The sequence below is a fragment of the Salminus brasiliensis genome, chromosome 16 (assembly GCF_030463535.1).
Source record: "Salminus brasiliensis chromosome 16, fSalBra1.hap2, whole genome shotgun sequence".
In the NCBI taxonomy this organism is placed as follows: domain Eukaryota; kingdom Metazoa; phylum Chordata; class Actinopteri; order Characiformes; family Bryconidae; genus Salminus; species Salminus brasiliensis.
This window is the reverse complement of record NC_132893.1, coordinates 1,780,781-1,807,293: the sequence shown is the minus strand read 5'-3', so window position 1 is coordinate 1,807,293 and position 26,513 is coordinate 1,780,781. Positions and strand designations below refer to the sequence as shown.

The following is a 26,513-nucleotide window of genomic DNA, read 5'->3' as shown; positions in this document are numbered from 1 at the left end:
ACAGTGGTGTATTCTCTGGTGCCCAGTGAGGTCAACGGCGTTCCAGTATCCTCATTTCTGTCTGTAAATGCAGACACAGGGGTGATCCATGCTGTGAGGTCATTCGATTATGAACAGTTCAGAGGCTTCAAAGTCCAAGTTGTAGCCAGAGACAATGGTTCTCCTCCACTCAGCAGCAACACGACTGTGAGTGTGTTCATAACGGATGAGAATGATAACTCCCCACAGATATTATACCCTGCTCCAGAGGGAAAGTCTTTAATGACTGAGATGGTCCCTAAAGCTGCCCTGTCAGGCTCGCTAGTTTCCAAGGTGATCGCTGTGGATGCTGACTCTGGACAGAATGCATGGCTGTCCTATTACATTATCAGGTCTACAGAACCAGGACTTTTCACCATTGGTCTCCACAGTGGAGAGATCAGGGCACAGCGGGATGTCACTGAATCTGACAGCATGAAGCAGAACCTTGTTATTTCGGTGAAGGATAATGGACAGCCTCCTCTCTCTGCAACCTGTTCTGTGTATTTACTTATTTCTGATAACCTCGCTGAAGTCCCAGAATTGAAGGACATGACTTATGAAGAGAGCAACTCCAAACTAACATCATATTTGATCATCGCACTTGTTTCTGTGTCCACCTTTTTTCTCACCTTTATTATCCTGATCCTGGCTGTAAGGTTTTGCCAGAGGAGAAAGCCCAGACTGTTATTTGATGGAGCAGTCGCCATTCCCAGTACATATCTCCCTCCTAATTATGCAGAGGTTGAAGGAGCAGGAACTCTCCGCAGTTCTTACAATTATGATGCTTACCTAACAACAGGCTCACACACCAGTGATTTCAAGTTTGTCAGATCCTACAATGACAACACACTTCCTGCTGGTGGGACATTGAAATTACATCAAAGCGATCCTTTTGGAACGAGTATGATCACTCTGAACACTACAGGAGATGACGGCGAGGTAAGAAAAGCTTAATCAATGCTTTCTAGCTCGTCAGGGTGTCATGCTTTGGTGATCTCGTTGATTTTCTGACGTTAGCAATCTGTTTTCCTATTTAATTTTCCAGAGTTGTTTGGTTTAAGTCATGCTTTTATTTTTCAGTTACTACAGTAATGTATGGGAAATGTATGGGAAGCAGGTCCTGTTTTACTCTTTTATTTTAACTAGAAGATGCATAATATTATCTATATATGAAAGTCCTAACTAGGGGGTACATTATAATTTTCGAAAGCTAATTTTATTTGCACTTTTCGCTGATTTGTGTTGATATGTTTGAATTCACAAAGTACTTCAACTTTATATAATGCTTAAAGGTCATTGGTAGAAGCCTGTGAAGTTGTAATTAGATGTGGCTAGTATACCAACCTACGTTGGATAATACTCGTATGGAATACACAAAAAATAAGATTATGTGAAAATACTTTAATATTTGATTCAAAAACGTTTAATCCATCACATTTATGGGGTTAAGTGGTTGTTTTCAGAACCACGAGTGTGGACAGCGCACTGAAGCCCATTTGATGTTTGTTGTTTTTTAGACTTTTGAAAACATTCATCATTTTACTTTAGATTTTGTTGAGATTGGATGTAAATTAATTCCTTTTCAGGTCCCTTATTCATAACACATATTAGTACTAAAATAAAACACAGTCCATATCCCTTCTGTCTACTGTTAGAATGTATCTACTTGTAAAAGACGAGGTAATGTTTAATACTCTAAAGACATTTTAATTTGTGTCAGCAACTCCAAATAAAATTTTATTTAATCTTTTTTTTTTCTAAAGCTCTCATCATCTTATGAAAATATTCCGTTTTTACTTTTTTGACACATCCTGTCAGTAGGGTCACTAAAACTGCAATAAACTCAACATGCTCAGAGTGTCGCTCTTCTCACCAGCAGTAAAAATGTTGAAAGCTCCCTCCGCCTATCTTTTTTAAATATGACATCAAATTGCTCTCGCAGTAAGAACCATTACTGTCTCGGATCCGCGTATTTGGATATCTCTGCTTCAGTAGCTCACGTTTGGACATATTTTGTTTGAGTACGCTGTTACAATGACGAATTTCTCTGGAAGGACGGGATATAGAGTTTTTTCATGTGTAATATCAGTGGTTTTCATTGCTGTTGTCTTCAACCTGCGCACCGTGTGTGGTGATTTCAGCTATACAGTTCAAGAGGAGGAGAGAGACCGGTATGTGGTCGGAAACATAGCTAAGGATCTTGGAGTTAATCCTCAAATTCTATCCAAACGAAAGGCCCGGATAGACACAGAGGATAGTAGCAGACGCTATGTCGAAATAGATTTGAAAGCGGGTGATTTGGTCATAGCAAAGACAATAGACAGGGAGAAGCTTTGTGGTTCGAGGTTGAATTGTGTCCTGGATTATGAGCTCGTTCTAGAAAATCCCCTGGAACTACATCGTGTTGTTGTGCAAATTGAGGATATTAATGATAATGCGCCAAAATTCCTTAACGAACGAATTACTTTCGAAATCCAAGAGTCCGCGTCGAAAGGGCAACGTTTCCGTTTGGATGAAGCTCACGACTCTGACATCGGGCAAAATGGAGTAAATGGCTACTCGCTGGAGAAGAACGATCATTTCATTTTGTCTGTAAAGGGGAGCACAGAGAGGGGAAAATATGCGGAGCTTGTGTTGGATAAAGAGCTGGATCGTGAACAGCAGAAGGACATCGACTTAATATTGACTGCATTTGATGGTGGGAATCCTCTGAGATCTGGGACTGCAGTTATACACATTACTGTGCTGGATGCTAACGACAATAGTCCTGTGTTTAGTCACCCTGTGTATAAAGTGGCTTTGGTTGAAAATGCAGCTTTGGAAACTGAAGTTGTTACAGTAAGTGCAACAGATGCTGATGAAGGTGCAAATGGAGCAGTTTCTTATGAATTTAGTCGCATTTCTGATGATGCAGCACAGTTATTTGTGATTGATAAAGTCACTGGACAAATTAAGGTGACTGGAGAGATTGACTATGAAGTGGACAAATATTATGAAATGAAAGTGCAGGCTAAAGATGGATCTGGCTTAGCGTCGACTGCAAGCGTTGTCATAGATGTCACCGATGTAAATGATAATGCCCCTAAAATCATTCTTAAATCTTTTAATCGCCCCTTACCTGAGAATGCTGTTATAGGCACTGAGGTGGCCCTTTTTAATGTTCAAGATAAAGACTCAGGCGAAAATAGGCAAATACACTGCTCCATTCAGCAGAGTGTCCCTTTTAAATTAAACCCATCCATTAAGAATTATTTCTCTCTGATAACTACAAGCCTACTAGATAGAGAATTGCAAGACAGTTACAACATAACAATTACTGCTACTGATGGAGGTTTTCCACCATTGTCATCTTCTATGACAATTCATTTACCTGTGTCTGATGTAAATGATAACCCACCTGTATTTGAGGAGCAATTATTCAGCGCAAATGTAGTTGAAAATAACAAACCAGGCACCTCTATTTGTTCTGTTACTGCGAAAGATCCAGACTGGAGGCAGAACGGTACAGTACTGTATTCTCTGGTACCCAGTGAGTTCAACAGTGTTCCCGTGTCCTCCTTTTTATCTATAAATGCAGACACAGGGGTGATCCATTCTGTAAGGTCATTTGACTATGAACAGTTCAGAAGCTTCAAAGTCCAGGTTGTAGCCAGAGACAATGGCTCTCCTCCACTCAGCAGCAACACGACTGTGAGTGTGTTCATAACAGATGAGAATGATAACTCTCCACAGATATTATACCCTGCTCCAGAGGGAAAGTCTTTAATGACTGAGATGGTCCCCAAAGCTGCTCTGTCAGGGTCTCTGGTCTCCAAGGTGATTGCTGTAGATGCTGACTCTGGACAGAATGCATGGCTGTCCTACCACATTATCAAGTCTACAGATCCAGGACTTTTCACCATTGGTCTCCACAGTGGAGAGATCAGGGCACAGCGGGACGTCACTGAATCTGACAGCATGAAGCAGAACCTGGTTATTTCAGTGAAGGATAATGGACAGCCTCCTCTCTCTGCTACCTGTTCTGTGTATTTACTTATTTCTGATAACCTCGCTGAAGTTCCAGAACTTAAAGACATGACTTATGAAGAGAGCAACTCCAAACTCACATCATATTTGATCATCGCACTTGTTTCAGTGTCCACCTTCTTTCTCACCTTTATTATCCTGATTCTGGCTGTGAGATTTTGCCAGAGGAGAAAGCCCAGACTGTTGTTTGATGGAGCAGTCGCCATTCCCAGCGCATATCTCCCTCCTAACTATACGGAGGTTGAGGGAGCTGGAACTCTCCGCAGTTCTTACAATTATGACGCGTACCTAACAACAGGCTCACACACCAGTGACTTCAAGTTCGTTAGATCCTACAATGACAACACACTTCCTGCTGGTGGGACATTGAAATTACATCAAAGTGATCCTTTTAAAGCGAGTATGATCACTTTGAACACAACAGGAGATGACGGCGAGGTAAGAAAATCTTATTTAATGCTTTCTGGCTCGTCAGGGTGTCATCCTTTGGTGATCTCGTTGATTATTTGATGTTAGCTATCTGTTTTCCTATTTCATTTTCCAGGGTTGTCTCGTTTAAGTTGCGCTTTTATCTATCAGTTACAAAAGCTGACAAGTATGGGGAAAAGGTCCTTTTCGCTGATTTGTGTTAATATGTTTGAATTCACAAAGTACGTTAACTTTCAAATGTCATTGTTGTAAAGTTGTAATTAGATGTGGCTAGTATACCAACCTCCGTTCGATAATACTCGAGTGGAATACATAAAAAATGAATGTTATGTAAAAAAAACCTTGAATATTTGGCTTAAAAACATTTAATCCATCACATTTATTTAAAGTGGTTGTTTTCAGAACCACGTGTGTGGACAGCGCACTGCAGCCCATTTGATGTTTGTTGTTTTTTAGACTTTTGAAAATGTTCATCATTTTACTTTAGATTTTGTTGAGATTGGATGTAAACTAATTCCTTTTCAGATCCCTTATTCATAATACATATGAGGACTAAATAAGCACAATCCATATCCCTTCTGTCTACTGTTAGAATGTATCTACTTCTAAAAGACGAGGTAATGTTTATTATTCTAAAGACATTTTTAATTTGTGTCAGCAACTCCAAATAAAAGGTTTTTGTTTTATCTTTTTTTTTTCTAAAACTCTCACCATCTTATAAAAATATTCCGTTTTTACTTAAAAGTTGAAGACACATCCTGTTAGTAGGGTCACTAAAACTGCAATAAACTCAACATGCTCAGAGTGTCGCTCTTCACCAGCAGTAAAAATGTTGAATGCTCCCTCCGCCTATCTTTTTTAAATATGACATCAGATTGCTCTCGCAGCAACAATCATTACTGTCTCGGAATCAACGTATTTGGATATCTCTGCTTTAGTAGCTCACGTTTGGACATATTTTGTTTGAGAACGCTTTTACAATGACGAATATATCTGCAAGGATTGAATATAGAGTTTTTTCATGCGCAGTATCAGTGGGTTTGATTGCTGTTGTCCTCAATCTGCGCACCGTATGTGGAGATTTAAGCTATACAGTTCAAGAGGAGAAGAAAGACCGGTATGTGGTCGGAAACATAGCTAAGGATCTCGGAGTCAATCCTCAAATTCTATCCAAACGAAAAGCCCGGATAGACACAGAGGATAGTAGCAGACGTTATGTCGAAATAGATTTGAAAGCGGGTGATTTGGTCATAGCAAAGACAATAGACAGGGAGAAGCTTTGTGGTTCGAGGCTGAATTGTGTCCTGGATTATGAGCTCGTTCTAGAAAATCCCCTGGAACTACATCGCGTTGTTCTGCAAATTGAGGATATTAATGATAATGCACCAAAATTCCTTAACGAACGAATTACTTTCGAAATCCAAGAGTCCGCGTCGAAAGGGCAACGTTTCCGTTTGGATGAAGCTCACGACTCTGACATCGGGCAAAATGGAGTAAATGGCTACTCTCTGGATAAGAACGATCATTTCATTTTGTCTGTAAAGGGGAGCACAGAGAGCCGGAAATATGCAGAGCTTGTGTTGGATAAAGAGCTGGATCGTGAACAGCAGAAGGACATTGACTTAATATTGACTGCATTTGATGGTGGGAGTCCTCAGAGATCTGGGACTGCAGTTATACACATTACTGTTCTGGATGCTAACGACAATAGTCCCGTGTTTAGTCAGCCTGTGTATAAAGTGGCTTTGCTTGAAAATGCAGCTTTGGGAACTGAAGTTGTCACAGTAAGTGCAGCAGATGCTGATGAAGGTGCAAATGGAGCAGTCTCTTATGAATTTAGTCGCATTTCTGATGATGCAGCACAGTTATTTGTGATTGACAAGGTTACTGGACAAATTAAAGTGACTGGAAATATAGATTATGAAGATGAAAAATTTTATGAAATTGGTGTGCAAGCAAAAGATGGATCTGGCTTAGCGTCGACTGCAAGTGTTGTTATCGATGTTACTGATGTAAATGATAATGCCCCTAAAATCATTCTTAAATCTTTTAATCGCCCCTTACCTGAAAATACTGTTATAGGCACTGAAGTGGCCATTATTAATGTTCAAGATAAAGACTCAGGAGAAAATAGACAGATACACTGCTCCATTCAGCAGAATGTGCCCTTTAAATTGAACCCATCCATTAAGAATTATTTCTCTCTGATAACTACAAGCATACTAGATAGAGAATTGCAAGACAGTTACAACATAACAATTACTGCTACTGATGGAGGTTTTCCACCATTGTCATCTTCTATGACAATTCATTTACCTGTGTCTGATGTAAACGATAACCCACCTGTATTTGAAGAGCAATTATTCAGTGCAAATGTAATTGAAAATAACATACCAGGCACCTCTATTTGTTCTGTTACTGCGAAAGACCCAGACTGGAGGCAGAACGGTACAGTATTGTACTCTCTGGTGCCCAGTGAGGTCAACGGTATTCCAGTGTCCTCATTTCTGTCTGTAAATGCAGACACAGGGGTGATCCATGCTGTGAGGTCATTTGATTTTGAACAGTTCAGAAATTTCAAAGTCCAGGTTGTAGCCAGAGACAATGGTTCTCCTCCACTTAGCAGCAACACGACTGTGAGTGTATTCATAACAGATGAGAATGACAACTCTCCACAGATATTATACCCTGCTCCAGAGGGAAAGTCTTTAATGACTGAGATGGTTCCTAAAGCTGCTCTATCAGGCTCTCTAGTCTCCAAGGTGATCGCTGTAGATGCTGACTCTGGACAGAATGCATGGCTGTCCTATCACATTATCAAGTCTACTGATCCAGGACTTTTCACCATTGGTCTCTACAGTGGTGAGATCAGGGCTCAGCGGGATGTCACTGAATCTGACAGCATGAAGCAGAACCTTGTTATTTCAGTAAAAGATAATGGACAGCCTCCTCTATCTGCTACCTGTTCTGTGTATTTACTTATTTCTGATAACCTCGCTGAAGTTCCAGAACTTAAAGACATGACTTATGAAGAGAGCAACTCCAAACTAACATCATATTTGATCATTGCACTAGTATCAGTATCCACCTTCTTTCTGACATTCATTATCCTGATCTTGGCTGTCAGATTTTGTCACAGGAAAAAAACCAGACTGTTATTTGATGGAGCAGTCGCCATTCCCAGTGCATATCTCCCTCCTAACTATGCAGAAGTTGAGGGAGCAGGAACTCTCCGCAGTTCTTACAATTATGATGCTTATCTAACAACAGGCTCACACACCAGTGACTTCAAATTTGTCAGATCCTACAATGACAATACTCTTCCCTCAACTCTTACTCTAAAGAAGAATCTAAATGACACATTTGAAGCATTTGAAGAAAGAACTCCCATTGCTAGTCCTTTACTAGCTGTTGAGGTAAGCTCTTTGCTTCTTGCACATTTGATGAACAGGAACTGCATTTACTGTATGTGTCAACTATAACTTATTTTTAAGTGGCTAATTTTGACATTCAGCTTTTCCTTCAGTTTCACAAACAGTTGGTGGATTTGCTTTGAGTCTTTAGATTCTTAAAATCCTTTTTTTATTCTTTAGATTCTAACTGAAACAGAATGTTATTTTATTTGACATTGTATACTTTTAATTTTGTCAAAGGTGTCAGGTGTCTTTCATGACAACAAAACTCTAATAATTTGTTTGTTTGTTTTTTCCATTAATTGTTTATTTAATTAATTACATCACATTCAACAATAATAGAAGAGTGAGAACATAAATCTGCCCTCCATGGCCTGCATTTGACCCCTATGGTCATTCAAAGCATAGATATTATATTTGGTCATTTATTGGCAAAGGTGGATGCTCACCATTTGTAGTATATTTAATATTCCTTGCCAGTTCTCTTTTTTATGATGTCAAAATTATCAGTGTCAATCCTTAGCACCAGGGTAGTGGACAGCACTATTTTGTCATATTGTTTCTAAGACACATTCTGAGAATTTAGAGTGCTGAAATTTATATAGTTTTTAGTTTTGCACAGCACTTTGGTTGGAGTGTAGTTGTCCCAGGGGTTGTAATAGGTTTCATGGATATACATTGCAATTGACTCATACCATTTGCAAAATATTCTGTGTTTGAGTATGTGTTTGATTGTTTGATCTTTTAAGTACTGCAAAGCTGCTTTAGTGTTTTATGAAAAAGAACACCAATTACATTATTATTATTATTATTATTATTATTATCATTACAATAATAATAATAATAATAATAATAATAATAATGGCAGTGATGTCTCAATGTAACACAGTGCAGTTTTTTTATCACGACTCACTGTGTCGCTGTTCACCAGGATATATTTGCTGTCCTCAGTATTCATTCTTACACACAACCTCCTTCTAGACGACATTAGAAGAGCGCGTTTGCGCATGAGTTGTCTGCTTTGTTTAACTCCTAAACGGAATAGAATACGATTTTAACAACGCTTTGTGACTTACGTTTATATCTGTAACCGAGGGACGCTGGAATTTCCATCCAATATGAAGCAAAAAGGATCATCTATAATACTCTCTTTGGTATTCATCCTACCACTCCCCTGCGGAAACCTGGGCGACATTATGTACTCGATTCCAGAAGAACTGAAAAAGGATTCTGTAATCGCAAACATTGCGCAGGATATCGGAATTGATCCAAAAGGATTACTGGCGCGACGAGCTCGTCTTAACGTCGAGGGAAGCCGAAAACGCCTCTGTGATATTAATATGAATACCGGTAATTTGGTTGTAGCAGACAGGATAGACCGGGAGCAGATATGTGGTAGCAGGACCTCGTGTTCTCTGAGTTATGAAATTGTCCTTGAAAATCCTCTGGAATTACACCGAGTGATTGTACAGATAGAAGATGTTAATGATAATTCACCGATGTTTGCAACCGATGTGATCAAGTTTGAAATAAGTGAGTCCGCAGTTAAAGGCTCCCGCTTTGCTGTGAGCGAGGCTCATGATGATGACACGGGTTTAAATGGTGTTCAGAGCTATTCATTGGAAAAGAATGACCACTTTAAGTTTATAGTTCATACGAATTCAGTGGGAGGCAAATATGGTGAGTTAGTCTTAGAGAGAGAGTTGGATCGTGAGAAACAGGAGGAGTTAACCCTATTGCTTTTTGCTGTTGACGGTGGGACTCCACCTCGATCTGGTACTGTAGAAATACGGGTGATTGTTCTGGATGCTAATGATAATTCTCCTTTTTTTGGCCAGCCTGTTTATAAGGCTAGCCTACTTGAAAACGCGGCCTTAGGGACTGTGGTTGTTACAGTAAGCGCTACAGACACAGACGAGGGTGCAAATGGCCAGGTGACTTACGATTTCGTCCGAATTTCAGACGAAGTCAGAAAACTGTTCGGTCTCGACCAGAACACTGGAATCATTACGTTAAACGGGTATTTAGATTTCGAAGAAGAGTCCGCATATGATGTTAGAATACAAGCAAAAGACGGCCCTGGCCTCGTTTCTTTTGCTAGCGTCTTCATTGAAGTTTTAGACGTTAATGACAATACACCTGAAATTTTCATACAGTCTTTATACAATCCCATCCGGGAGGACATATCGCCTGGTTCTAAAGTTGGTATCATACATGTGCAGGATAAAGATTCGGGGGAAAATGGACAGGTTCACTGTAAAATCCAGCCAAACGTTCCGCTCAAATTAATTCCCTCTATTAAAAATTATTATTCATTGGTTACTGCAACGTATCTTGACCGCGAGCTCGTACAACAGTATAATATAACTGTTATAGCAACAGACGAAGGAACCCCATCGTTGTCATCATCCAACGTCATTCACTTATCAGTGTCAGATATTAATGATAACCCTCCTGTTTTTAATGATCAGTTCTATACTGCTCTTGTTGCTGAGAATAACAAACCAGGCGCCTCTGTTTGTTCTGTTACTGCGAGGGATCCCGACTGGAGGCAGAATGGCACCGTATTGTATTCTCTGAAGCCCAGTGAAGTCAGCGGAGTACCAGTGTCCTCATTTTTATCTGTAAATGCAGACACAGGGGTGATCCATGCTGTGAGGTCATTTGATTATGAACAGTTCAGAAGCTTCAAAGTCCAGGTTGTAGCCAGAGACAACGGGTCTCCTCCACTCAGCAGCAACACGACTGTGAGTGTGTTCATAACAGATGAGAATGACAACTCTCCACAGATATTATACCCTGCTCCAGAGGGAAAGTCTTTAATGACTGAGATGGTTCCTAAAGCTGCTCTGTCCGGCTCACTTGTCTCCAAGGTGATTGCTGTGGATGCTGACTCTGGACAGAATGCATGGCTGTCCTATCACATTATCAAGTCCACTGATCCAGGACTTTTCACCATTGGTCTCCACAGTGGAGAGATCAGGGCACAGCGGGACATCACTGAATCTGACAGCATGAAGCAGAACCTCGTTATTTCAGTGAAGGATAATGGACAGCCTCCTCTCTCTGCAACCTGTTCTGTGTATTTACTTATTTCTGATAACCTCGCTGAAGTCCCAGAATTGAAGGACATGACTTATGAAGAGAGCAACTCCAAACTAACATCATATTTGATAATTGCACTTGTTTCTGTGTCCACCTTCTTTCTGACCTTTATTATCCTGATCCTGGCTATACGGTTTTGCCACAGGAGAAAGCCCAGACTGTTGTTTGATGGAGCAGTCGCCATTCCCAGCGCATATCTCCCTCCTAACTATGCAGAGGTTGAGGGAGCAGGAACACTCCGCAGTTCTTATAATTACGACACGTACCTAACAACAGGCTCACACACCAGTGACTTCAAGTTCGTTAGATCTTACAATGACAATACACTTCCTGCCAGTGCTACTCTTAAAATGTGCCAAAGTGACTCCTTTGGGGCGAACATGATAACTCTTACTGACTCTGGAAATATGGATGAGGTAAGCAGTGCCCAATTTATTTTGCACCAAAGTAGTTATATTTGGAATCTTGCCATAAAACAAGGTTGTAATAAACCAATTTATAGAATCTTTAATGAAAGACAATGTTTTCCTACGAAATATATTTTATAGTGCAAATATTGTTTTCTTTCTTTCTTTTGTGCTTGATATACTAAATACAACCTTATGTTTAAGAGTGTGTACTGAGAAAAGTTCGTCGAGTTGGATAAGTAACGCATAAACTGACTTTTGCGCACCTCAACTTTCAAACTGTTAACGTTGGCTGATCCTGACTAACAACTTCCGATAATTCTGTGAAACCCTTTGCTATTTCTATTGCTATTTCTATTATTTTATTTATTTTCTTTTCGATTCTAATTTTGGCATAATTGTTTTCTGAAATGCGATTTTCTGGAAAGCAATCTACTTTATAACCTTAGTTAGAACATGGCTTTAAAATGATAATGTAAGTATGCGAAATGTATTGAAATACATTTCAAGCTGTACATATTTGAAACGGTAATTCATACAGTATCCTTAAGTTGCACATTTGGCTTCAAATTTCCTATTTGTTTAGAAAATAAGATTTTCCTAAATTATTGCGTATTTAAAAGATAACGTTGTGCAGTTAACAAAAAACACACAGAGTGTCGCTCTTCACCAACGATTGCAGGTTAGACGTACCCCTCCGCCCAGCTATTTAATATTAATCCGCTTCTTCTTGTCACAATGATGCATAAGAAAGAAAATGTGTTGATGTGCGTCCATTTTTGAGAAGGGCTGCCTTGAAAACCGTAGGTTATTTGTACCAGTTGCTTGTTTGTGTTAGTAATGGCCCGTGGTATTTTTTCTCGTTTCATTCTCCTCTTGGTTTTGTTCTGGTTTCCCCTGCGGGCTGTGCTTGGCGATCTGACATATACATTTCCAGAAGAAACAAGGCGTCAATATGCGATTGGAAACATAGCTAAGGATCTCGGAATGGATGCAAAACGATTGACAGGTCGAAAAGCTCGTATAGACACGGAAGATAACAGCAAACGGTACTGTGACATTAATCTGAGAACGGGCGATTTGACTGTTTCAGAGACAATAGACCGAGAAGAGCTATGCGGTTCATTTCATCCATGCATCCTTACTTATGAGCTCGTTCTAGAAAATCCTCTCGAAGTGCATCGCGTGTCTCTTCAAATTGATGACATAAATGACAACTCGCCAAGATTCCCTAATGACCGCATCACGTTGGAAATCAGCGAGTCGACGGTCAAGGGGCAGCGTTTTCGTTTAGATGAAGCCTATGACTCTGACATTGGGCATAATGGAGTTAATAGCTATTCTCTGGAGAGTAATGAGTATTTTGTTCTGTCAGTTCACGGGAATGCAGATGGTGGAAAATACGCTGAATTAGTGTTGGAGAAGGAACTGGATCGTGAACATCAGAAGGAAATACATTTTATACTCACAGCTACTGATGGAGGCACCCCAAAGAGGTCCGGTACTGTAGTTATCCACATTACTGTGCTGGATGCTAATGACAATACTCCTGTGTTTAGTCAGCCTGTGTATAGAGTAGCTCTCGCTGAAAACACACCTACAGATACCGTCGTAGTTACAGTAAGTGCCAATGATGCTGATGAAGGAGCAAATGGAGAAATTACATATGAATTTAGTCGAGCTTCAGATAAAACTGTTAAACTGTTTTCTATTGATAAGACTACTGGACAAGTTAAGGTACGGGGAGATATTGATTATGAAAAAGAAAAACATCATGAAATAGGTGTGCAAGCCAAAGATGGTTCTGGTTTAGCATCTACAGCTAAAATTATCATAGATATCACTGATGTAAATGACAATACACCTCGAATTATTCTTAAGTCCTTAAAGGACCCCGTTCCAGAAAACATGATTGTAGGCACTGAGGTAGCGATCATTAATGTTCAGGATAAAGATTCAGGAGATAATCGTCAGATTCGTTGTTCTATTGAGCAAAATGTACCATTCAAATTAAATCCATCCATCAAGAACTACTTCTCATTGGTAACCACAAGCATTCTAGATAGAGAAAAGGAAGCAGATTATAATGTAACCATCACTGCCACTGATGGAGGCTCCCCACCACTATCGTCCTCCTTGAATATACATTTATCAGTATCAGATATAAATGATAATCCACCTTTATTTAATCAGCTATCCTACAGTGCACATGTTAAGGAAAATAACAAACCAGGCACCTCTCTTGGTTCTGTCACTGCGAGAGACCCGGACTGGAGGCAAAATGGCACAGTGCTGTATTCTCTGGTGCCCAGTGAGGTCAACAGTGTTCCAGTGTCCTCATTTCTGTCTGTAAATGCAGACACAGGGGTGATCCATGCTGTGAGGTCATTTGACTTTGAGCAGTTCAAAAACTTCAAAGTCCAGGTTGTAGCCAGAGACAATGGTTCTCCTCCACTCAGCAGCAACACGACTGTGAGTGTGTTCATAACAGATGAGAATGATAACTCTCCACAAATATTATACCCTGCTCCAGAGGAAAAGTCTTTAATGACCGAGATTGTCCCTAAAGCTGCTCTGTCTGGCTCACTGGTCTCCAAGGTGATCGCTGTGGATGCTGACTCTGGACAGAATGCATGGCTGTCCTACCACATTATCAAGTCTACTGATCCAGGACTTTTCACCATTGGTCTCCACAGTGGAGAGATCAGGGCACAGAGGGACATCACTGAATCTGACAACATGAAGCAGAATCTCGTTATTTCAGTGAAGGATAATGGACAGCCTCCTCTCTCTGCAACCTGTTCTGTGTATTTACTTATTTCTGATAACCTCGCTGAAGTCCCAGAACTTAAGGACATGACTTATGAAGAGAGCAACTCCAAACTAACATCATATTTGATAATTGCACTTGTTTCAGTGTCCACCTTCTTTCTGACGTTCATTATCCTGATCTTGGCTGTGAGATTTTGCCACAGGAGAAAGCCCAGACTGTTGTTTGATGGAGCAGTCACCATTCCCAGTGCATATCTCCCTCCTAACTATGCAGAGGTTGAGGGAGCTGGAACTCTCCGCAGTTCTTACAATTATGATGCGTATCTAACAACAGGCTCACACACCAGTGACTTCAAGTTTGTCAGATCCTACAATGACAATACACTTCCTGCAGGTGGCACGTTGAAACCCTGCCAAACGGACACTTTAGACACAAGCATGATTTCACTTAACAATACAGGAGATACAGATGAGGTAAGAGAAATACAGTTATCATTATTCATAGGTCCATATATATATATATATATATATATATATATATATATATATATATATATATATATAATTTACTGATTGGTGTGTTACATATTTTATGTTGAATTGAAAGTAAGAATTTTGCTGTTGGTTTTTCTTTACACTAAACTTCAACTTAACATTTTTAGGTGTACCTAATTAGGTGTACTCTCATTTACCAGTCACCCTGGCCATATACTAAGAGCTATATTTGGCCCATTTTCTTTTTCATATTTTTGATTTGTTTTTCTGCATGAAGTGTCTTTTTCTGATTTGTATATTCTTTTATTGTTTTTATCAGCTGCAAGTTTCCAAGCACTGTAGTGACATTAACTCATTGTCTACTCTTATTATCCTCTCTATTAGACATCTTATAGACATTGTCCATCTTCAGTATATTGAAGATGTTAGATTACAGATGACGGCTGATTGTTTGCTTCACAGTTTGCATTAGTCATCCCCTAGTACTTACTCCATTCAAAGTACTTCATTAGTTCGAGTCTGAATACATGGTTGGATGCTGAGTTCAAACATATGTAACATACCACCACCAAATTAGTGTCCTAAACAATAACTTCTCCCTGAACCGCATCTCAGATGGTCCAATGGTGACAATTGATAAAAGGAGGGGCTAGCAGTAGTTCTGACTTTCTTGGAGTATAATGTGTACATTTCAGTAATGCAAAGGCTATGGTTAAGGTATATTTAAAATAATGACATTTAGTTTCATTGATGTTAAACACTAAACGCTGAACCCGTTGTTTTGTCTGTGGCCATTTTTGAAAGTCTAATGTAAGTAAAGTAAAATATAAGATATTTTAGTGGGTAGTAGAATTTTAACCTTGCAGGCATGGTTGCATTTTCTAGACCAAATGGTTTCACAGGACCAATTTAATATAATTTTTAAGAGGTAGTTTGATTGCATGCCAGTTTTCCTTTTATCAAAGGAAATGCTATTTGATTGAATGCTGCCATATCTTTCAGATCACATATCAGTGTATAATATTTACTTGCATTGCATGTACAGAATGCAATTCAGCCATTATAAAGCTGCAGTTTAAATGTAATTCTCACTTGTGTTGCATTTGAGAATATTATTATTATTATTATTATTATTATTAATATTATTAGAAGAGGTATCATTTCTCCTTTTCTCAGTCAACTGTAATATTTCTGTGGAGAAAAAAAATCACATCTGCTTATGTATGTCTGTTGGCAGTTCAGCACCACAGTCCAGGACAGCACCCGCCTATGAAATGACACTTTACACATTGGTTTAGCCTTAAACATAATCCAGGTTTATTTGTGATCTGCAAATGTCAGGGCATTAATACCTTACATTGCTAGTGCTGAGGTCCAAGCAATGACTCTAAAGCAAAACAAAACTAATTGTACTAAATATAGAAAAGAAGGGACTAAAATATGTTCAAAATATATTAGACAGAAGACACGTTAATGTAGCAGTCATAGTGCAGTTTCAGTTTCAGTGGTGAAATTACAAAGATAGAAGGAGAAATTGTGCAATTATCTTCTATAGCCGTTGACTGGAAGCAACAATTAAGCAGAATGTGACAAGAAGACATGTGGAAAGTATATAGCAACATTTACTCATATATACAGTTAATGTGTTAAGGGAATTTCTTGTTCTAACAGAGACTTTTTGATGGTGTCTATAGCAGTCAACCAATTATATAATGATGAAGTGACTGAGTGAGAAGGACATTGGGCAAGAACTTTCTTAACAGACTAGGGATAGAAAATGTTCCTTAGCCTAAGTACATTAGATTTTATGGTATCGTCTGTCAGATAGCAGTAACAGACCGTGTGCTGAATGACTGTCTAATCTTTTATTATTATTATTATTATTATTATTATTATTATTTTATTATTATTATCTTATTTTAGCTTACCCAACCATAAGATGTTAACTTTCATGAAGACACTGACAGGAGCAGTGAAACTATAGTGTATTCTACACTGCAATGTACTAAAAAATGCTCAAAGGGTCAGTGTTCGGTGTTCAAGTACAAATAAATATACCTCTCCACCCATCTCATGTTAAATTCTACCTCCTCCATGACTTGGAGAATTATAGCTGCAGCATAAGGCTGTGTTAATTGTGGACAACATTTCTGAGCAAACTACATTAATTAGCTGTCACTTGTGACTTAAAAACATTGGGAGAATGGAACGACAGACATTAACGTGCTATAATTTGCTTATCTTGCTGTGCATCTGCAGTTTTATTATCATGGCTCGTGGGGATTTGAGCTACACAGTTGGTGAGGAGATGAAGCATTGGTTGTTCAGTTGTTGACAGTAACAGAATGCAAACATACTATTCACTCTAATAGACTTGCTTGCCATTCTACCATTTGTTGCTAGTGTTAAGTATTACATGATAGCTTATCTTTTGCTACACAGTTTGCATTAGTCACCCTTTAGTACTTCATCAGTGTGAAGAAAAAAGACAAATAGTATTTGTACTGGTTTGAAATTATATCTCAGGAATTAAGAAAAATGCTTCCAAATTATTAAGTATTAAAAGGCAACAAAAATCATGATCGTTTTAAGACCAAACCAGCAGAAAAAACCCACGAATGTGGTGGTAATAACAACAATAACCTCGATCTCTAATACTTAAAGACTTCAGCTCAATATGGTCCCCTCCATGCCCACTGCATATTGTTTTAAAAAAAAGAACAGTTACGTTTTTATATTATTGTTATGTTCACGTTAACTCTGTCTATCTTGTGCACTTCCACAGGTGCACATGGCTGTACACTGGGTTAAAAACCCCATCTTTGTTATTGTGTGTTTCACTTTTTCATCACATCTATCCTCTCTCTTTGTCTCTCCAACATACCGCCACCAAATCAGTCCTGTAAATAGCAGTTCCTCCTCAGTGGTGGTCCAGATTGTTCTGACATTTGATGGATGGAGGGGCTAGCAGTAGTTCTGGCTCTTTTGGAGAGTAATGTGTACATTTCAGTACTGAAAATCCTTCAATTGAAGTGCATTTTAAGTAGTTACATTTAGTTTCATTGATGATAAACACACAAATAAGTTACTTGTCAGTTACTGTTTCTGTGGACATTGTTGAAAGTCGTTTGTGATTAAACATGAGATATTTAGTGGGTAGAGAAATGTTTCAGCTTGCAGACATAGTTGTATTTTCTGAACAAACTGGGTTCACAGGCCAATTTAAGGAATATTTTTCAACTTTAAGAGGTTGTTCCATTGCTTCCTAGTTTTTGTTTAAACATTTGAAATGCTATTTGATTGTTTGTAGTAAAAACACTGCATCTTTTGAGATCACATGTCACTTAAAAAAAACAAAAAACAAAAAACAGAATCACCTCACACAATGCATTTAGTCCATTTTAAGATTGCAGTTAAAATGTATTTGTCTCTTGCACTCATGTCATATCCGTGAATATTCAAAATAATCACAATAATAACTAATTTAAAGAGTGAATATTTCTTATTGATTGTTATTAGTTCTTTTTACCCAACTGTCATATGTAGATGAAGAGAGACTTTTTTTTCACAATATCTGCCTGCTTGCTTTTGCTGTCAGTTCAGCACCATGGTACTGGACAGTGCATGTCCTGTAAAATGAGACTCCACATATTGGTTTAGCCTTAAATATAAGCCATTTTTTGTGATCTGCACATTTTAGGGTATTCAAACATTGAAATGTTGGTGATATGATTTAGGTAATGATTCTGCATCAAGACAACACTAAATGTTCTAAAAAATGCAGAACAAGAAGTGTCCTATATAAAAAAGTATTCTATAAAAATATTAGAAAACACTGCAGTTAATGTTACAGTCCTAGTGCAATAGAAAGTACCACAACTAAGTAGGCAGTGGTACAGTGCCAATGACAGACAAGTGTAAAATAATACAAATAAAAAGCACGCAAAGATGCAGTGTCTATAACCATAAAATGGAATCAACATCAGCAGAAAGTGTCACGTAAACATGTGAAAAGTATATAGCTGCGTTTACTCATATGTGCATTGTATACATGTAAATGAATCACTTATTCTATCATTAAAGTGACTTGGTGATAATATCCATAGCAGTCATACTTTATATAGAAACCAAGTGTCTGAGTCTCACAAATTATTTGACGTACAGTGGATAAAAAAAATCTTCCTTAACTTGTTGATTGTAGACTAGATTATTCAGTACCACTTGCCACATGGCAATTACAGGCCGTGTGCTGAATCTGACTGTCCAATCTATTTTCGGTAAAAACAAATTTGACTGATAAGAGGAGAAGTTGGCGTTAACTTTCATGAAATCATGGTGTTAAATTACAGGGTATTCTAAACTGCAGTGTATTAAAAATACTCAAAGGGTCGCTGTTCACCAGCAAAGTAAAAATGAATACACCTCTCCACCCATCTCATGTTCTTCCTCCTCCATGACTTTGAGAGTCAAAGCCGCGGCATAAGGCTGTGTTTATTGTAGCCGACATTTCTTACCACACTACACTAATTAGTTGTCATTTGGGACTTCTAAACGTTGAGAGAATGGAAAGACAGACATTAGCATGTCGTACTTTGCCTCTCCTGGTGTGCATCTGCAGTTTCATTGCTATGGCTGGTGGGGATTTGAGCTACACGGTTGCTGAGGAGATGAAGCGTCAGTTTGTGATTGGAAATGTAGCGAAGGATCTCGGACTCGACGTTAAATGGTTATCTTTACGCAAGGCTCGCATAGAGACTGAAGACAGCACGAAACGATACAGCGACGTTGACCTGAGTAGTGGTAATTTGGTCGTGGTGGACACAATGGATCGAGAGGAGCTTTGTGGATCGAGAATCAGCTGCATTCTCAATTACGAGCTTGTGCTAGAAAACCCTCTTGAAGTGCATCGCGTGTCTCTGCAAATTGAGGACATGAATGACAACGCCCCGCGGTTCCCTAATGATCGGATTATTTTTGAAATCAGAGAATCTGCCGTTAAAGGAAAACGTTTTCCCTTAGACGAGGCGCACGACTCTGATGTGGGACAAAACACGGTTCAATCATATTCGCTTGAAAGAAACGAGCATTTCAGTCTTTCAGTTCAGGAAAACACAGAGCGAGGTAAATATGCTGAATTAGTGCTGGAGAAGGAGCTCGATCGAGAGGAGCAGAAGGAAATAAATTTAATACTCACAGCTACTGATGGAGGCAGCCCACAGAGGTCTGGTACTGTAGTTATCCACATTAATGTGCTTGATGCTAACGACAATACTCCGGTTTTCAGTCAGCCTGTTTACAGAGTTACGCTCCCTGAAAATGCACCTTTGGGTTCAAGTGTAGTTACAGTGAGTGCCACAGATGTTGACGAAGGGGCGAATGGAGATGTGAGTTATGAGTTCAGTCGTATTTCTGATAGAGCAGCAAAGCTTTTTTCCATTGATAAGATATCTGGTGAGATTAAGGTAAATGGACATATTGATTATGAGGTGGAAACACATTATGAAATGAGAGTACAGGCCAAAGATGGTCCTGGCTTAGCATCTACTGCAAAAATTGTTATAGATGTCAGTGATGTAAATGACAATCCCCCCAAAATCGTTCTAAAATCACTAAATGACCCCATACCTGAGAATGCTGTTATAGGCACTGAGGTGGGTATTTTTAATGTTCAGGATAAAGACTCAGGAGATAATCGAAAGATTCGTTGCTCCATTCAGCAAGATGTTCCCTTCAAGTTAAACCCATCAATTAAAAACTATTTTTCTTTAATAACCACAGGTGCATTAGATAGAGAAAAGGAAGTAGACTATAACATAACTATTACTGCTACTGATGGAGGCTCTCCACCATTATCCTCCTTTATAAATATACTTTTATCTGTATCAGACGTAAATGATAATCCACCTGTCTTTGAAGAGCATTTTTACAGCACATATGTTGCTGAGAATAACAAACCAGGTGCTTCCATTTGTTCTGTCACTGCAAAAGACCCAGATTGGCGACAGAATGGCACAGTGCTGTATTCTTTGATGCCCAGTGAGGTCAACAGTGTTCCAGTGTCCTCATTTGTATCCATAAATGCAGACACAGGGGTGATCCATGCTGTAAGGTCATTTGACTATGAACAGTTCAGAAGCTTCAAAGTCCAGGTTGTAGCCAGAGACAATGGTTCTCCTCCACTCAGCAGCAACACGACTGTGAGTGTGTTCATAACAGATGAGAATGATAACTCTCCACAGATATTATACCCTGCTCCAGAGGGAAAGTCTTTAATGACTGAGATGGTCCCCAAAGCTGCTCTGTCAGGGTCTCTGGTCTCCAAGGTGATTGCTGTGGATGCTGACTCTGGACAGAATTCATGGCTGTCTTATTACATTATCAAGTCTACTGATTTAGGCCTTTTCACCATTGGTCTCCACAGTGGAGAGATCAGGGCACAGCGGGATGTCACTGAATCTGACAGCATGAAGCAGAACCTCGTTATTTCAGTGAAGGATAATGGACAGCCTCCTCTCTCTGCAACCTGTTCTGTGTATTTACTTATTTCTGATAACCTTGCAGAAGTTCCAGAACTTAAGGACATGACTTTTGAAGAAAACAACTCCAAACTAACATCATATTTGATCATCGCACTTGTTTCAGTTTCCACCTTTTTTCTGACGTTCATTATCCTGATCTTGGCTGTGAGATTTTGCCACAGGAGAAAGCCCAGACTGTTGTTTGATGGAGCAGTCGCCATTCCCAGCACATACCTCCCTCCCAACTATGCGGAAGTTGAGGGAGCTGGAACTCTCCGCAGTTCTTACAATTATGACGCGTATCTAACAACAGGCTCACACACCAGTGACTTCAAGTTTGTCAGATCCTACAATGAAAATACACTTCCTGCTAGTGGCACATTGAAACTTTGCCAAACTGAAGCTTTAAATGCGAGCATGATTTCATTTAACAATAAAGAAGATACAGATGAGGTAAGAGAAATATAGTTAACATGTATTTTGATTATTATAGATAGTTCACTGATTTTAGACTGATACATATTTTGTATTGAATTGAATGTAAGAGCTTTGTAATTGTTTTTCTTTCTAAACACTTTGGCAACTGAAAAACTTATATGCATCCTCTCATCAGCTTGTATGTGTGCCTAATTAGTTTCTTCACTCTTTGTATAATTTACCAGTCCCTCTTGCCATATAGCTGCATTTGATTAATTTTCATTTACAGATTGTTGCACATCTTTTTTTCCTGCTTAAAATGTTTTTCTGTTTTCTATCTTCCTTTATCGTGTTCATCAATGGTCAGATTTTTACGCTCTATGGACAATAACACTATCTACTCATACTTTCTTTTCTATTAGATTTGCTTGCCTAGGCAATCTACGATTTATTGTTAGTGTTAAGTATTATATGATAGCTTATCTATTGCTACACAGTTTGCATTAGTCATCCTTTAGTACTTCATCAGTGGTCAGTTTATGAACCCATGGCTGTACACTGGGTTAAAAACCCCATCTTTGTTATTGTGTGTTTCACTATTTTCATCACATTTGTCCTCTGTCACTTTCTCTCTCTTTGTCTCTCCAATATACCACCACCAAATCAGTGCTGTAAATAGCAGTTCCTCTTCAGTGGTGGTCCAGATCGTTCTGACATTTGATGGACAGAGGGGCTAGCAGTAGCTCTGGCTCTTTTGGAGAGTAATATGTACATTTCAGTACAGAAAATCCTTCAATTGAAGTGCATTTTAAGTAGTTACATTTAGTTTCTGTGGACGTTGTTAAAAGTCAGTTGTGTTTAAACATGATATATTTGGTGGGTAGAAAAATGTTTTAGCTTGCAGACATAGTTGTATTTTCTGAACAAACTGGGTTCACAGGCCCAATTTAATGAATATTTATGAACATTAAGAGTTTGTTCCATTGCTTTCTAGTTTTTTGTCACTGCAAAACACAGAATCACCTCATATGCACAGTATACATTTAATCCATTATAAGATTGCAGTTAAAATGTATTTGTCTCTTGCACTTATGTCATATCCGTGAATATTCAAAATAATCACAATAATAACTAATGTAAAGAGTGAATATTTCTTTTTGATTATTATTTGTTCTTTTTAGTCAACTGTCATATGTCAATGGAGAGAGAAACAAATGTTTCAAAATATCTGCCTGTTTGCTTTAATTGTCAGTTCAGCACCATGGTACTGGACAGTGCATGTCCTGTAAAATGAGACTCCACATATTGGTTTAGCCTTAAATATAAGCCATTTTTTTGTGATCTGCACATTTCAGGGTATTTAAACATTGAAATGCTTGTGATGTGATTTAGGTAATCATTCTGCATCAAGACAACACTAAATGTTCTAAAAATGCAGAACAAGAAGTGTCCTGAATGGAAAGGTCTATTTAATGTACAAAACTATTTGAAAAAAAACAAAAAACACAATAGTTAAAGTTACAGTCATAGTGCAATAGAAAGTTCTACAACCAACTGAAAAAATAATACATATAAAAAGCATGCAAAGATGCAATGTCTATAGCCATAGATTTGGAATCAACACCAGCAGAAAGTGACACGAAGACATGTGAAAAGTATATTGCTGCATTTACTTATATGTGCATTGTATACTTGTTAAAGAAATTACTTATTCTAACATTAAAGTGACTTGGTGAAAATATCCAAAGCAGTCATACTTTATATAGCAATAAGTGTCCAAGTCGTCTAAGTTGGCGTTAATTTTCATTAAGAAAGTAAAATTACAGTGTTTTCTAAACTGCAATGTACAAAAAATACTCAATGGGTCGCTGTTCACCAGCAAAGTAAAAATAAATACACCTCTACACCCATCTCCTGTTAAATTCCACCTCCTTCATTACATTGAGAATCATGCCTGCGCTATAAGGCTGTGTTTATTGTAGCCGACATTTCTTACCACACTACACTAATTAGTTGTCATTTGGGACTTCTAAACGTTGAGAGAATGGAACGACAGACGTTAACATGTCGTACTTTGCTTCTCCTGGTATGCATCTGCAGTTTCATTGCTATGGCTGGTGGGGATTTGAGCTACACGGTTGCTGAGGAGATGAAGCGTCAGTTTGTGATTGGAAATGTAGCGAAGGATCTCGGACTCGACGTTAAACGGTTATCTTTACGCAAGGCTCGCATAGAGACTGAAGACAGCACGAAACGATACAGCGACGTTGACCTGAGTAGTGGTAATTTGGTCGTGGTGGACACAATGGATCGAGAGGAGCTTTGTGGATCGAGAATCAGCTGCATTCTCAATTACGAGCTTGTGCTAGAAAACCCTCTTGAAGTGCATCGCGTGTCTCTGCAAATTGAGGACATGAATGACAACGCCCCGCGGTTCCCTAATGATCGGATTATTTTTGAAATCACAGAATCTGCGGATAAGGGAGAACGTTTTCCCTTGGACGAGGCGCACGACTCTGATGTGGGACAAAACACGGTTCAATCATATTCGCTTCAAAGAAACGAGCATTTCAGTCTTTCAGTTCAGGAAAACACAGAGCGAGGTAAATACGCTGAATTAGTGCTGGAGAAGGAGCTCGATCGAGAGGAGCAGAAGGAAATAAATTTAATACTCACAGCTACTGATGGAGGCAGCCCACAGAGGTCTGGTACTGTAGTTATCCACATTAATGTGCTTGATGCTAACGACAATACTCCGGTTTTCAGTCAGCCTGTTTACAGAGTTACGCTCCCTGAAAATGCACCTTTGGGTTCAAGTGTAGTTACAGTGAGTGCCACAGATGTTGACGAAGGGGCGAATGGAGATGTGAGTTATGAGTTCAGTCGTATTTCTGACAGAGCAGCAAAGCTTTTTTTCATTGATAAGATAACTGGTGAGATTAAGGTAAATGGACATATTGATTATGAGGTGGAAACACATTATGAAATGAGAGTACAGGCCAAAGATGGTCCTGGCTTAGCATCTACTGCAAAAATTGTTATAGATGTCAGTGATGTAAATGACAATCCCCCCAAAATCGTTCTAAAATCACTAAATGACCCCATACCTGAGAATGCTGTTATAGGCACTGAGGTGGGTATTTTTAATGTTCAGGATAAAGACTCAGGAGATAATCGAAAGATTCGTTGCTCCATTCAGCAAGATGTTCCCTTCAAGTTAAACCCATCAATTAAAAACTATTTTTCTTTAATAACCACAGGTGCATTAGATAGAGAAAAGGAAGTAGACTATAACATAACTATTACTGCTACTGATGGAGGCTCTCCACCATTATCCTCCTTTATAAATATACTTTTATCTGTATCAGACGTAAATGATAATCCACCTGTCTTTGAAGAGCATTTTTACAGCACATATGTTGCTGAGAATAACAAACCAGGTGCTTCCATTTGTTCTGTCACTGCAAAAGACCCAGATTGGCGACAGAATGGCACAGTGCTGTATTCTTTGATGCCCAGTGAGGTCAACAGTGTTCCAGTGTCCTCATTTGTATCCATAAATGCAGACACAGGAGTGATCCATGCTGTAAGGTCATTTGACTATGAACAGTTCAGAAGCTTCAAAGTCCAGGTTGTAGCCAGAGACAATGGTTCTCCTCCACTCAGCAGCAACACGACTGTGAGTGTGTTCATAACAGATGAGAATGATAACTCTCCACAAATATTATACCCTGCTCCAGAGGGAAAGTCTTTAATGACTGAGATGGTCCCCAAAGCTGCTCTGTCAGGGTCTCTGGTCTCCAAGGTGATCGCTGTGGATGCTGACTCTGGACAGAATTCATGGCTGTCTTATTACATTATCAAGTCTACTGATTTAGGCCTTTTCACCATTGGTCTCCACAGTGGAGAGATCAGGGCGCAGCGGGATGTCACTGAATCTGACAGCATGAAGCAGAACCTCATTATTTCAGTGAAAGATAATGGACAGCCTCCTCTCTCTGCAACCTGTTCTGTGTATTTACTTATTTCTGATAACCTTGCAGAAGTTCCAGAACTTAAGGACATGACTTTTGAAGAGAGCAACTCCAAACTAACATCATATTTGATCATCGCACTTGTTTCAGTTTCCACCTTTTTTCTGACGTTCATTATCCTGATCCTGGCTGTGAGATTTTGCCACAGGAGAAAGCCCAGACTGTTGTTTGATGGAGCAGTCGCCATTCCCAGCACATACCTCCCTCCCAACTATGCGGAAGTTGAGGGAGCTGGAACTCTCCGCAGTTCTTACAATTTTGACGCATATCTAACAACAGGCTCACACACCAGTGACTTCAAGTTTGTCAGATCCTACAATGACAACACACTGCCTGCTGGTGGCACATTGAAACTTTGCCAAACTGAAGCTTTAAATGCGAGCATGATTTCATTTAACAATAAAGAAGATACAGATGAGGTAAGAGAAATATAGTTAACATGTATTTTGATTATTATAGATAGTTCACTGATTTTAGAGTGATACATATTTTGTATTGAATTGAACGTAAGAGCTTTGTAATTGTTTTTCTTTCTAAACTCTTTGGCAACTGAATAACTTATATGCACCCTCTCATCAGCTTGTAAGATAAGATAAGATAAGATAAGATAGTCCTTTATTAGGCACATATGTATGTGTGCCTAATTAGTTTCTTCACTCTTTGTATAATTTACCAGTCCCTCTTGCCATATAGCTGCATTTGATTAATTTTCATTTACAGATTGTTGCACATCTTGTTTTCCTGCATAAAATGTTTTTCTGTTTTCTATCTTCCTTTATCGTGTTCATCAATGGTCAGATTCTTATGCTCTATGGACAATAACACTATCTACTCATACTTTCTATTCTATTAGATTTGCTTGCCTAGGCAATCTAC

The 26,513-nt window shown here is 38.9% G+C and overlaps 2 protein-coding genes across 13 annotated transcripts in view; both read left to right on the top strand.

Moving 5' to 3' along the window:
- Positions 1-26,513, top strand: part of LOC140537170 (protocadherin gamma-C5-like) — a 226,653-nt gene that overhangs the window by 63,898 nt on the left and 136,242 nt on the right. The window contains exon 1 of one of the 12 annotated variants that reach the window (XM_072659448.1): positions 23,584-26,056. The exons of the other annotated variants lie outside the window; for them this stretch is intronic. Within the exon in view, the coding sequence (XP_072515549.1) occupies positions 23,648-26,056 (2,409 nt within the window). The 5' untranslated portion in view covers positions 23,584-23,647. Of the gene's footprint in view, positions 1-23,583; positions 26,057-26,513 lie in introns of those variants that run through there. 12 annotated transcript variants of the gene reach the window in all.
- LOC140536800 (protocadherin beta-16-like) lies at positions 19,140-22,434 on the top strand. The gene is made up of 2 exons (XM_072658823.1): positions 19,140-21,639; positions 22,271-22,434. The coding sequence occupies exons 1-2, from the start codon at positions 19,231-19,233 to the stop codon at positions 22,280-22,282; spliced, it is 2,421 nt and encodes an 806-aa protein (XP_072514924.1). The 5' UTR covers positions 19,140-19,230; the 3' UTR covers positions 22,283-22,434.

Coding starts and splice junctions, on each gene's coding strand:
- LOC140536800 (XM_072658823.1), top strand. CDS start 19,231: ATGGAAAGACAGACATTAGCATGTCGTACTTTGCCTCTCCTGGTGTGC.